Source organism: Gossypium raimondii, chromosome 9 (genome assembly GCF_025698545.1).
Source record: "Gossypium raimondii isolate GPD5lz chromosome 9, ASM2569854v1, whole genome shotgun sequence".
Taxonomy (NCBI): domain Eukaryota; kingdom Viridiplantae; phylum Streptophyta; class Magnoliopsida; order Malvales; family Malvaceae; genus Gossypium; species Gossypium raimondii.
The window spans coordinates 42,103,651-42,116,757 of record NC_068573.1 but is presented as its reverse complement, the minus strand read 5'-3'; the positions used below and the strand labels follow the sequence as shown (position 1 = coordinate 42,116,757).

The 13,107-nt window shown below is 36.4% G+C and overlaps 3 protein-coding genes across 3 annotated transcripts; 1 reads left to right on the top strand and 2 right to left on the bottom strand.

The window, feature by feature from the left end:
- The first annotated feature begins 184 nt into the window (after positions 1-184).
- LOC105799856 (putative E3 ubiquitin-protein ligase XBAT31) lies at positions 185-3,275 on the top strand. Its single transcript, XM_012630632.2, has 8 exons — positions 185-686; positions 811-870; positions 975-1,046; positions 1,145-1,266; positions 1,366-1,506; positions 1,585-1,692; positions 2,132-2,390; positions 2,516-3,275. Exons 1-8 carry the CDS (start codon positions 507-509, stop codon positions 2,954-2,956), a joined length of 1,383 nt encoding a protein of 460 aa, XP_012486086.1. The 5' UTR covers positions 185-506; the 3' UTR covers positions 2,957-3,275.
- A 1,507-nt stretch (positions 3,276-4,782) lies between these two features.
- On the bottom strand, positions 4,783-7,851 carry LOC105799855 (uncharacterized). The gene is made up of 5 exons (XM_012630631.2): positions 7,064-7,851; positions 6,909-6,966; positions 6,705-6,822; positions 6,490-6,607; positions 4,783-5,224 (listed from the first exon to the last, which is right to left on the bottom strand). Exons 1-5 carry the CDS (start codon positions 7,619-7,621, stop codon positions 5,165-5,167), a joined length of 912 nt encoding a protein of 303 aa, XP_012486085.1. The 5' UTR covers positions 7,622-7,851; the 3' UTR covers positions 4,783-5,164.
- Positions 7,852-8,708: 857 nt separating this feature from the next.
- LOC105799854 (uncharacterized) lies at positions 8,709-12,291 on the bottom strand. Its single transcript, XM_012630629.2, has 7 exons — positions 10,678-12,291; positions 10,428-10,518; positions 10,171-10,328; positions 9,991-10,042; positions 9,825-9,901; positions 9,643-9,736; positions 8,709-9,560 (listed from the first exon to the last, which is right to left on the bottom strand). The coding sequence occupies exons 1-7, from the start codon at positions 12,289-12,291 to the stop codon at positions 8,815-8,817; spliced, it is 2,832 nt and encodes a 943-aa protein (XP_012486083.1). The 3' UTR covers positions 8,709-8,814.
- Positions 12,292-13,107: the final 816 nt, after the last annotated feature.

Below are 13,107 nucleotides of genomic sequence, written 5' to 3'. Positions count from 1 at the left end.
GAAGCATGAAAGTAGAAATATTAAAATAGAAGATTCAATTAAAAGCATAAAAAGAAAAGGAGCATATTCTCATAGCTTTCGGTCATGGAGGGGAATTAAACTGTTTGAGAAATTGACAGCAATAAGATTAAAAATTTTAAGACAAGATAATGTTCCATGTTAAAGTTAAAATTCTAATTCCCAGCAAAGGAAATGCCAAGGAACAAATACATGAAGAGAATCTTAAAGTGTCCGAAATGCAATTTGGCAATGGCCTGAAATCTCGGACCAAACTACGAGGCATCAACTCCACAGTGTCTGTCTAGTTAAGTAGTAGTACATATAGATTAGATTAGATTACATTAGATTAATTAAAAGCCCATTTCACTTTCACAATCTCTCCTTTGCCACTATCACCATCAGCATCCACTTCACCACCACCTACTGGTGGCGCGTGAGGTAGACTCCGCTGGGTCTGTGGCAGTTCTCCATTCGTTTATAATAACAGATAAGGTGGACAGGAGGTGATGGGTCAAAAGCTTAGCTGCTTGGAAAACCATGAGAATGATTTGCTCAGTGCTGTTCAGACAGGTGACCTGGACATGGTTAAGGCAATGGTTGAAGCAGACCCAGTTACCTTAAAAAGCACCACTCGATATGGGAAGTTGTCTATACTTCATGTGGCAGCTATCCATGGTCAGATCGAGGTGGGTTCTTTTTTTTGTTTGTTTGTTTCTTAATCGATTTTGGGATTTTATTTCGGGGGACAATGTTGATGGTTTCTTTCTGGGATTCTTTTGTTTTGGTGTCTGGTTTTGATCATTGCTGCAGATTCTTTCGTTCCTTTTAGATCGGCATCCAAATTCAGACATCTTGAATCGTCACAGACAGGTACTTGTTTTCAGACAGGAATTCTTCTTTCTTTCCTTTGCATGTTTCTGATTGGCTGGCTTTATTTCTATCCCATTGATCTGTTTTGCTTGTGATGGGTTTAGACCCCATTGATGTTGGCTGCAATGCATGGGAAGACCGATTGTGTGAAAAGGCTTATCCAGAGTGGATCATATGTATGTCATGTTTTTTCTTTTTTTCCTTTTACACTGTACTATTTTGTGTTTGCTTAGAAACTGATCAGTGTGATGTTTATTTATGAAAAATTAATCAGGTATTGATGTTTGATTCACTTCAAGGAAGGACTTGCTTGCATTATGCTGCCTACTATGGCCATTTTGATTGCCTTCAAGCTCTTCTTTCTGCTGCTCACAGCAGCCCCCTTGCAGATTCTTGGTCTCTTTCTCTTAACCCTTTAAAAAGAAGTGGCCAAATTCATGAACTTAAACTTTGTGTTGCTGTCTGATTGAATTGAATGGCATTGTGAATTCGTAGGGGCTTTGCGAGATTTGTTAACATAAGAGATGAGAACGGTGCTACGCCTCTGCATTTGGCGGCTCGTGAAGGATGGTCTGATTGTGTTCATGCACTCTTAGATAATGGGGCTCTTGTTTGTGCTTCAACTGGTGGAAATGGGTAATTTATCTTTGATTACTTGTGTGTTTTGATCCTTTTCAGTTGTGAAATCTGGATTGATTTTAGGTCACATTGCAGCTACCCTGGGAGCACACCCCTTCATTTTGCCGCGCGCGGGGGTTCTATAGAGTGTATCCGGGAATTACTTGCTTGGGGAGCTGATAGGCTTCAACCGGATTCATATGGGTAAGCATACGTGGAAAAGGGAGGACGAACTTCAATTATTACTTTCTTACAGTTAAAATTCCATGGTATTCTCAATCAAAATTTTTGCATTATTTTCATCTGCTAGGCTAAAGTGACTATAAGTGTTATGTTTATCGACTTTGTCACATTGAGTATAGCTTTCGTGGTTGAATGCTCAATTTGATTTTAGTGAAAAGCACCTTGCATTCAGCTTGACATTCAAACTACAAGTTAAGATACACTCTATATCCTAAAACTTATAGGAAATCCGATATTTCTTTTTCTTTTTTTCTGTTTTCTATTTCATGGTGAAATCATTTCCTCTCTGATCATGACTTCTATAGGAACTATATACTATTGAACTTTCCTTCAACACAGTAGCCGTTAATTTGTTTATTCGATACTGTCATTGAAAGCCTTGATTCTAATGTATTTGCAGGAGAATACCATATTTGATTGCTTTGAAGCACAAACACGATGCATGTGCAGCTTTGTTGAACCCTGCATCTGCAGAACCTCTTGTTTGGCCATTGCCTTTAAGGTTCATAAGCGAGCTTAATCCAGAAGCAAAAGAGCTCTTGGAGAAGGCCTTAATGGAGGCTAACAGAGAGAGGGAGAGAGCCATTTTGAAGGATACAGTCCATGAACTTCCATCTGCTTCACAGTACGAGGTCGAAGCTGACGATACTGCCTCCGAGGTAACAATGTGTACAGCTTATTTTTCTTTTACGCAGCTCTATGCAAAGATTACATGTAAGATGTTAATAGTCTATTATAAAACGAATGTAGCTGTTAATTCACCGATGAAAGTTGTGTTAAACAGGCAAGCGACATAGATGTATGCTGCATATGCTTTGACCGGCTATGCACAATAGAGATTAGACAATGTGGTCACCGGATGTGTGCTCATTGCATCTTAGCTCTATGCTGTCACAAGAAGCCCAACCCACTGACAGCATCTCCTTTAGTCCTAGTTTGTCCCTTCTGCCGTAGGGGAATCACCCAACTAGTTGTCGCCAAAATTGACAACAACGAATCAGAAGCAGATGCTAGTCCTTTAAGGCTGAGTAGTGGAATGATGACCAACGTCGATACAGGAGCAGAATTCAGTCCCTCTAAGCCAACTAAATCTAGGAAGTCCAATGTCAGTGAAGGAAGCAGCAGTTTCAAAGGTTTGTCGGCCATCAGCTCGTTCGGGAAAATGGCTAGCCACAGTCCTGGAAAAGTGCCTGCTGAATGTAGTGAAGAAACTGAGAAGTTCTGACAGGCAACAGTCAAGGAGAGTATAATTGGTATGCTCTTTGAACTCCATTCTTCTATATCCGGCTTATATCATTGATTATAATGAGCTATGAGCTCGGGGATAGACCCTAAATACTCTTGCGGTCTGCTTTTTGGAATGAAGAAGCAGTGGACTACATTTTCCTTTTTCTGAAAGAAATATATATAATATATATAATGGGGGTCAAATTTTCAGTGGATGCTCGTAATTATAACTCATATTAACTTTAAACTGTTAAGGCGAGCAGGATTTACTGTAATGCATTTTGCTTTACTTCCCCTTATTAGATCATATTCATATATATTAACTTTGTGACTAACCACCCAACCAAGCTAGGCTAGATTTGATCTATGTTAACTATATGCAGGGGGAATTTTGTTAAAATTATAAGTTTTTACGGGTTAAAAGCTAAAAACTCTTTTTATGTTAAAATTATTAATTTTTAGGTGGGTCAAAATACAATTTCTCCATTTAACCAAAGGCCAAGGTTCTTGCCTTTTTCCTTTGGATTCGACCGACCACATGTCCCATGATTGTCGGCACTATACTTTATGTTTATTTACTTTTGAAGTTTTGTGTAAAATGTTTTAATGAAAAAATAAATTGGTTAAAATTCAAAAGCAAAGAAATAAAGAAAAATGAATTCATATCAAACTCACTATCTAAAAATGAATTTAAAATAAGTTTAAACTTGCATGTATTTGCATTAAAAGTTATTTAATAAAAGAGGGGGAAAAAGGAAAATAAAATGATCTCTCCATTTGTGCAAAAAAAAAAAATCCGTAGTTGATACGTCAAGGAAGTTTTACCTGGAATAAAAAAACAAAAAAATAGATTCATGAAGGTTTAATTAATAAATCAGTCTCACTCCGGATTCCTTTAGATAGTGAAGATCTGATTTTAGATTACGTTTCGGGAGAGTTTTACCGACGTGGGATAGAGTCAACAAAAGTGAAGTAATTGCTTGTGGTTCAACCAAGGGGGAGTATAATTTATAGGCTTCGCAACAAGGATTAGGTGGTTTTTTCAACTTCAAATTTCTTTTTAAGGGGATTCAATTTAAATTTCAAGAAACTTATTTTCTTCCAATAAGCGAATTCGGAAAAATTTAAGGAATAACAACTATAAAAATAAGGTATTCCATTCATAAAATTTGTGAAAAATGTCGCCTAATCTATAGGAGGGGACGAATTATCATAATTTGTTGATCATTCATGGCATTATTTTAAAAATTAACTTACAAAATATTAATTAAAAAATATAATATGTTTGATATATGCTTATATTAAAATATAATGCAATTTATAATTGAACTTATTTAATTATGTTAAGATAATTTTATAACTAATTATATTTTTATTTAATTTAAAATTCTTGAATAGAACAAAATAGGAAGAACAACAAGTAATTACAAGTAAATTTATCTGTTTATTTAAAATTCATTAGTAATAAATAAACTTTTGAGAGTAATTGTGTCCTTCACTGAGAGGATCATGTATATTTAAAAGGCAAGTGAATTTTACAGCAATAATTAATGAAATAAATGGATGAAAATTTAAAAACTAATGATTCTTTTGAATTATTATATATGTTGATTTTATTGTTCATGTTTAAGATTCGTGGTTATCCTTCTTGATTCTTCCATTGTGATCATTGCACCGAACCACTTAGTGATTGTACAAAATTATTAACTTTAAAATTCATATTTACATATAAATATATTTATACTTAGAAGTATGTTTATATGTTTATATAATACAAGTTTTATTAAAAAACTATAATTTTAAATATAAAATGTTTAGAAAATATAGATAAATGGAAAACATATCAATATCAAAACAACAATAATACATCCATTTTCTTAAATGTTGAGTATAATGTGGGCTGGGTCCTAGCCCAAAGTTAGGAGTTCAGAATTTGTGTAAGAGCCGAGTTATTGGCCCTTATAAGGGCCTTCACGCTTTTGTTTGTTTTTTTGTTTTTTTTTTGGGGGAGGGGGATGAATGGGTAACTAAATTTGAATCAGAAGCAATTCCATTTGCCTAAGTTCTATGTTGTTTTCACAAAGAAATCGGTTTTTAAGCTTTGCTCTTTAATTATTACTTTTTGGGGGGCGAAGGGATGTCTCCGGCGGTGATTCTTGTGATAATCGGAAATTAACTGCAACATGGAGCGGGATAAAATGAATGGCTATATTTGTCGCTGAAATTGGCTTGCACCAGTACGATACTCCCCAATTCCTAGCAAATCCTGCAAATATATTAAAAACTATCTAAAATCTAACCACAAAGCACATGACGATCAAATGAATCAGAATAATGGGGTTGCAGTGCAAATAATTATTTAATGGATACAAAAGAACTTATCCAGTAAGCTGTAGGAAATGAAAAACAAAAGGTTAAAATGTGCAGCAAGTGCTTCTACTTTTCCAATATTTAAAATTTAGCTCAAGCTCTTTTGTTTATTTCAAGTTTATTTTAATAAATAATTTTTGTGATATGGCTATTTAGTAAGTTCTTTTTTTAAAACAAAATTAAAATATTACACCAACAAACTTAATAAAAAAAATTTAGCCGTGATAACAATTAGATCTAAATTTTACAATGTAAAATGTAAATACTAACAATAAAGAAATGGATTAAATTTTAAATATATATTTAAACCAAAACAAAGCTAGTAGTAGCTATGGTTTCTTGAGATTGAAAAATGGCTACAGCAAAAGCAAGGAAGACTATTGAGTATTGACAGAGAAACATAGGGTTTTGACTTGAAACTAGGATTGTTGCTTACAAACTTATTCAAGTTTGACTACAAAAATTAAGAAATTTATTCCATCAAGCAACCCCGAATTCAAGTATATTTGGTTCATAGAGCTTGCGAGCTTAACCAAACTTTCTATTTATAAATAGATTTTTGATATTAAACTATCATTTTACCCTAAATAAATTGTATATAGAACGAGTCCTAACTCAAGCTTAAATATATATAAATCAGCTTAATCGAGCTGAGCTTGATAATGCTTTTCTTTTAGTTTACATCGAATCTCGGGCTTAGATAATTTTAATCAATTGAACTTGTGCCAAGTTTCGAACTATGAATTTCAAATCCAGCTCGAGTTATTTACAGCTTACTTTGAAACCATTCATTGACCAAGCAACATCGTTTCTGATCATTGATTGCTAGAGCAAAACACTAGCTTATGGTACATTTCTCAGCTAGGCCTCCTCAATGATCATTAAAATGTAAAAACCCCACCATTTCCCTTAAATTCCATGGGAGTAATAACTAATCTACAAAAAGCTTGCAATTATGCGTTAAGAGGCATTAAAATCAAGAAGATAGAATTCAAACTCAGACTAAGTACTTGAACTTCACATGAATTTGAGCAAAACTCATATTTCCAGGTAAACAAAAAACTATTCCAACTTTGAGGCAACATTGAAATAGTCTGAGATTAAGATTAACTTAAAGCCTATGAAAGAAACAAGCAAATGTGAAAGGAAAGAAACGCCTACCTGACATGCTTTGTTCTTAGCTCTGGTTTCTGCTGTACTAGGGATATCATGGTTTGGTTTTAGAAATCTCTTCTCCCTCCGCTCACACGAGCCCCACCCATCAGAGAATCTCCCACCCCTGCCAACATGATCAGACAAAATAGTAATGGAAAACAAAGTAACCACTAACCATCAAAGAAGTACCTTTAATTTTTCAAGAGTTTAAAGGAACATACTGCATATAAGCCCGAACCACGAATTCAGCACGCTGAACATTGCGGTTTTCATCGAATTCAATGTTCTTGTCTTTGATTTCGTAGGAGAGGTTGAAGTAAAACGATATTTTCCTCCAACCTACAAAACTTGAAGCTCACATTTTAAATTTTACCACATAAATGTCAAGCATGAAAGAGCTGAGAAGCGAATCAGAGTTAATTTACCTGATTTTTTAATGAAAGGGTTTCCTGATATCATCGTATAATCAGATTTCTCCAAAATCTGTTCATTTAATGAGACATCATTCTTATGAAATGTAACGTAAAAAAATTTTAATACGTTGAAGATAAGTTTCTCTTAAAATAAAAGGTTAAATTACCGCCATGGCTGCATTCTGATACTGCTTAAACAGTGCAACCGAAGGAAACATCCCGGACAAGCTATGCCTCATTCCTTCCTTCTCCTCGCTCCTTACGCTACTCCCCCGCGACACCTCGGATCCATTAACGTCAACTCTTCCGAAACCCGGAGACAAATACATCTCCGGCGACCGCTCCGGCAAAGAGGTTATTGGTGTCCTCTGTACTATGGCAACCGGGCTTGTCTCGCTGACCTCGGAAGCGCAAGACCTCGCGATTTTGTACGGCCGGTGACAGTCTTCCCCAGAGTTAGTAAACCGGCGGCAATTCGCGCTGGGAGGGGAATAAAATTGATGGTTAGGGTTCTGAACCTTTTGCTGGGGAAGTTTCCGGGGGGGCGAGGGGTCCGAAACGGGGGTGGGAGGGGATTGATGGCTGTGGTATTTGATCGCCAAGGGTTTGCGGTGCTTGGAGGAGGAGTGGGATGCGGCGGCGGAGTCGATAACAGCCCATAATGCGGCGTCGTCTAGGTCCTTGTCATCGATGGTGCAGCTAACCGGTGAAGTGATAGAGTTCATTTTTGTTCTTTTTGTTACTATCTTTAAAGGGAAGATCTAACTGGATTTCCGGACAATGAAGTGAGGAGTTTCAGGTTTAAGCAGCGGGAGAAATGAGATCTGATTTTGAATTCAAATCTCAACAAGTAAATTAAACGGCGGCGTATTGTAAGCTCCGGGAAGCAGCTTCCTCCGCACGGAACTTTTCTGGGCGGACTAGTTTGAGAAACGGGCTTGATTTGATTGAGGTGTCAGTTAAAATGGGCCAAGTTGACTGATAAGTAAAAATAAGTCTTATTGACACTCTTTAGGCCCGAACTTTACCTGCTTTCATATTTTGACCATATTTAAGGTTGTGGTTGCCCTAACAGCTTCAAATTTATATTTTCTTAAAATATGCTTTATCACTACATTTTTAATCGATTATTATGACAAATTTTTAATATATTACATTTTAGAAATTTTTATTGATTTATAATTTTAATAAATTTTGGAATATTTAATAATTATTAATTATTTTATAATTTGTATATTTTAATAATCATTTATAATTTTTACATCTTGTTAATAATATTTATAATATTAATGAGTTTAGAAAAAATAAGTTTTCATATTCAAATAAACTTGACATTAAATTGCCTATATTCATATTCATTTTTACTTTATTTTTAAATTATTTTAGGATTTAAAAAATTAAATATATGTGAACATAGCATGCCATGTGTCAACTTACGTCAATCATGCTTGTGTCAATTGGTTTTCATTAATGAAAGTGCCTGACTGATTTCTTTTAATTATAGAGGGTTCAATCGAGTGAAATTTTTTTAATGATTTAATTATTTTTTATTGTTTTAGTGAGAGTTTATTTTTTTATATTTTCTATGTCCATTTTATTCTATAAATTAGAGTTCAACACGATCCTCCTAACAAAATTATTTTCAAAGTTTAAAATTACACTCTTTTAACTAAACAAAGTATTTTTTTACTTAAGCTAAAAAGAAGTGAAATTGTTAAAACACTGAGCAATTTCTTCTGCATGATTATTCATTAGGATTGTACAACGAAATGAATGTATGAACAAAATTTTGTTACATTTGATTAGCTATAGATATTAATATACAAAACAGTCTTATAAGAAAAAAAAATAAAACCTCTCTTGCAGCTTAATTTGATTGCTTGGGGCTAAACTTTGTTGTTGTGTAATCAATCAATGTTTAGATGAGGTTAATTTTACGTGGCAACCCAAAATTTTGGTAGATCTTGATTTCACCATCTAGTGTGGCTGTAACGATTACTAGGCCCCAAGCCGTTGTTTCCGTAGGAGTGTTTCCAGCTCCACCGCCTACAACATCGAACCATGACCAAATGGATGGTGCTGCTGCTGCAGACGGCACCGAACCTGATTCCTCGCTTTTTGTGGAGCCAGTGTTGGCATTAGAAGACGAATCCCCAGCTTTTATTGAGGAAGAAGAGTTGAGGTTGCTAGCTGATGAATCGGATGGCGAATCGTCTTTGCTTGATGACGAAGATCTCGACATCGAAGACGATGACTCGGGGATCCCAGGATCAACAGCAGAAGCTTGTGCTGGATCTTCTTCCGAAGGACTAGTAGTTTTCTCTGTGTTGTTCTTCTTAGGAAGTGGTGGCAAGCCTTTCTTGTTCGGTTGAGTGTCGTCTTCATTGTTTGGTGATTCACCGGGTTGGGTTCGTTTCGAGTTTTTCTTTGACATCGACGGAGTCTCGCCTTTTATAGTCCCAGGCCACGGGATTGCTACCGAAACAGCTTTACACGGGAACTGCTCGTAACCTCGAGCAGGGACTGCAGTTCTTTTCGCTGTGCCTGTGTTTCGAGGCTCGTCATACCTCCAAACGAATACTTGGGAATCTTCACTTGCAGTTAACACATATTTTCCGTCTTGAGTAAACGATGCCGCAATTTGACTGCTGGTGTTTCGGAACCCTGAAAAATACCAACATATGCAGACGTTGGGAACGAAAACGAAAAACGAATAACAAAATTGAAGTCTTGTTGAGATCGGTACCGCTGCATCTATAAATGACTTCTGATCCTTCCAAGATTCGGATTCGAGAATCCGCGGAAGTAACGAGTACTTGAGATGGATTAGTTGGACAATACTGTTTGATCAAATTATGGGGGTTTATAAGTGATTTAACTTTGAAAAATATGGAAATGAATGAATGGCAACGTAATTGGCAAGGTTACCTGGAAACCAGTGATCTTTTTAGCATTAGCCTTGCTTTTTTGAACAAAAATCTGTTCTAGCTGATTTAGTTTGCATTCTAGTTCATCGAAGATAACAAGAATATTATAAAAAAGGGGAAAAAAGTCCATGGTAAAATTTGAACCAAAAAGAGTGAACTATATATACCTTCAGTACTGTACAGTCGACAATTGCCTTTATGTGAACCAATGAAGGCACTCTTCAATAATGAAAAACAGATGTACACAATTTAGAAAGAGTTAGAGGTTGAATTTGGCTTGATGAATGGATGCAATTTCAAGATATAAATGTTGTTATCATATGAATAGTTCGAATGAATTACAAGACCTGGCCATCAGGGGAGTAGCAGGCGGCGGTAACCATTTCGTTGAGATCAGTCCAATCAACAACTCTCCTCTCTGGTACGTTCCAAATTCGAACTTTCGCATCGAGCGATCCGCTTATGAAATGATTGTCGTCAGAAGGGTTGAAGTGTATGCAAGTTACTGCAAACCAACACCGGAACCCAAAGCTCTGAGATTATAGTTTGATACAACAACATGAACTAGTTTAGCGTTTAAGTTGAAATGGAATGGTAATCTTACCATAGTCACTATGAGCAAACACCTTTATACAACTCTGGCTTTCCAGGTCCCATAGCCTTACAGTTTTATCCATTGAAGATGAAAGTAGTTGCTGAAAAATTCATAAAAATCAATTTACACCTTTAAACATCTCCATGATTTTATAATGATTTAAAGACATTTTTAAGCTGGGGTTATTGATTTTTTTTTTTATTTTATGATCAACTCAGGTTGGATTAAGTTAATATGGTGGAGGTTTTGAGAAGAAAACCTGAGATTTGGACCAGGACAAGTCCAAAACATCTTCGGTATGGCCATTGAGAGAATAGATTGGTCTGTCAGAGAGCGAAAACACAACTTCAGGCTTACGGACATAATCAGGAACCTTTCCTTTCCTTTTATCGGCATCTAGATCCATTGAGCCTGCGAGGGATGGATGAAGTGGTGAACTCCCTGGTGTTACTGAACTCCCTTCATTGTTGGACAACACCTCACATTCTTGAATTTCCCACACATGAATTACCGTATCCTCACCGGCACTGGCTAAATACCTGGCATCCGTACTAAACTTGATGATCCAAATGGATCCCTCATGAGCTTGAATTTCTTGACATAAATTTAAAGCACTCAATTCCTTGTATGATTTCCCTGTTTGTCTAACTTTCACCCATTGGTTATTTCCATTCTTGTTGGCATTATTCTTTTGTTCCAGGGCTAACACTACCTCCCTCTCCTTCTCCCCTCTTAATGCCATGGAATTAGCCACCCCTTTAATGCTCTTCAACATGGCTGCACCTTTACTCATGCTCATCTTCAAGCTCTTGGAAATATACGAGTTGGACTTGTTATCATTTGCTCGACGCATTAGCTCTTTCACCACTGGCGAATACCCCACACATTTGTCGAATTCCTCCATCGTTAACTTCTTACCCGTTTGAAGATCACTCAGCTTGTTCCACTTCCCGTCTTGATCATACTCGTTGACGATGAACTCTTTCCCCGTATCTAAATTCTTAATTAAGAAAAATGCTTCGAACCCACGTTTAGAGAATATCGAGGTTAAAGGCCCGCTTTGCTTGCTTGTCTGGTTACCCTTCGAAGCCTTAATGTTTCCCGGGCGTAGGTATGCTTTTGCTTGTGGGGTTGATATCATAGAATACGTTCTCGCTAGGCGTTGCTTTGATACCGTACCCAACATATCTAGTTTCCTTTGCTTCTCGATCGAACGTGACTCAATCTCGCCTTCGGACCGGGATCGTACCAGCAAGAAAGAAACCGGCAAGTGAGATTGCAATTCCCGTTTCGAAGATTCTTCACTGGATTTTTGGGGTTCCTTTGTAGGAGCACTGCTCTTAGTAGCTACCGGAACTTCGGGTTTTGCCGAAGCGGTAGTAGGAGTAGGAGTAGGAGTAGGAGTAGCAGCACGAGTAGGAGCAGGTGCAGATGCAGGTGCAGGAGCAGGAGCAGGAGCAGGAGCAGGAGCAGGAGCAGGAGCACGAGCAGGAGCCGGAGTCGAAGCCGGATGGAAAGCGACCTTGTTGGTAATGGCACGTTTAAGACTGAGTAGTTGTTTGTTAGAATTTAAGCCCATGCCTTGAAAAAGCTTTTGCCTCCGTGCCTTAATGGACCCTGGAGACGTCATCCACATATCGTAGTCGGGAGCCACAGGGGTTGCGGTGGCGGCGACGGTTCGAAACTCCGTTGTGACCGGCGGCACCGTGGAAGCGAAAGAAACGTGACAGTCATCGAAATCTTCGTTCTCGTCATCAGAACCTTCCGACTCGTGACCTGTATCGCTAGGGTCGAAGAACTCATCATCGTCGTCTCGTAGGCCATCCCAATTCATGGTCATGGTTTTCTTGCGATCCATTCTTCGAGCATTCATTTTGACACATTTACTAAACACACACAAAACAGAAGGCAAAGAAAGAAAGAAAGAAAAAGGCGAAAAAAAAAAGGCTTTGAGGTTTGGTTCCAATGATGTTTGTTTCTTTGGGGTTTGCTTTGAAAGGGTATTGGAGGGAATGAGAAGGAAAGAGAAACGAAGGATGGAAGAGAGGAAAACAAGGGAAGCTTACTGTTTAAGGAGTGAAGGAAAAAGAGGAGAAACGGTCAAATAGGAGCCATTACATTATTTTGACATCTTAATAAGGCGGGAGGAGCCATTGGCGAATTTGCTACCCCCACTTTCATGGTTAATGTTTTTCTTTGGCTTAAGATAAAAATCCCTCTTTTTTTTCTTAAATAATTATGCTCAATTAGATATTTAAAGTGTCAAAAATGTATTAAAAGATTCTTTGACCTTCAATTGTTAAAATTAATTGTTTCTAATTTTGTAAAATTATAAAAATATAAAAATTTATAAAAATGATTAAATATTAATAAAAATATTAAAGAATATTAAAAATTAGAAAAAATATAAATATTGTAAAAAATAAAAAAAATTTTATAAAATTTTATAAAAAGTATAAAAAAATTATGAAATGCATAAAAAAATCCTTTAATCATTAACTTTAATCGTTGACCGTTAAAATTAAAGACCCCCAAATTTTTTCAGTTAAAGCTATCATGTGTCGCAACACAGCATGACATGTGATGAAAAATGATAACAAATAAAAATTAATAAAAATTGTAGAAAAATTATAAAATGCTTCTTTTAGTACTATAATTTTTATTACTTATTACGAATTTTATATTTCTT

Bases quoted from the DNA above. Each gene is read 5' to 3' on its own strand.
- LOC105799856 (XM_012630632.2), top strand. From the start codon at position 507: ATGGGTCAAAAGCTTAGCTGCTTGGAAAACCATGAGAATGATTTGCTC. The intron at 871-974 runs GTACTTGTTTTC...TGATGGGTTTAG, and splicing joins TCTTGAATCGTCACAGACAG to ACCCCATTGATGTTGGCTGC. The intron at 2,391-2,515 runs GTAACAATGTGT...TGTGTTAAACAG, and splicing joins CTGACGATACTGCCTCCGAG to GCAAGCGACATAGATGTATG.
- LOC105799855 (XM_012630631.2), bottom strand. From the start codon at position 7,621: ATGAACTCTATCACTTCACCGGTTAGCTGCACCATCGATGACAAGGAC. The intron at 6,823-6,908 runs GTAAATTAACTC...CAAGTTTTGTAG, and splicing joins CCCTTTCATTAAAAAATCAG to GTTGGAGGAAAATATCGTTT. The intron at 5,225-6,489 runs GTAGGCGTTTCT...ATATATTTGCAG, and splicing joins CTAAGAACAAAGCATGTCAG to GATTTGCTAGGAATTGGGGA.
- LOC105799854 (XM_012630629.2), bottom strand. From the start codon at position 12,291: ATGAATGCTCGAAGAATGGATCGCAAGAAAACCATGACCATGAATTGG. The intron at 9,902-9,990 runs GTATATATAGTT...TCGATGAACTAG, and splicing joins TCGACTGTACAGTACTGAAG to AATGCAAACTAAATCAGCTA. The intron at 9,561-9,642 runs GTACCGATCTCA...GGTATTTTTCAG, and splicing joins AGTCATTTATAGATGCAGCG to GGTTCCGAAACACCAGCAGT.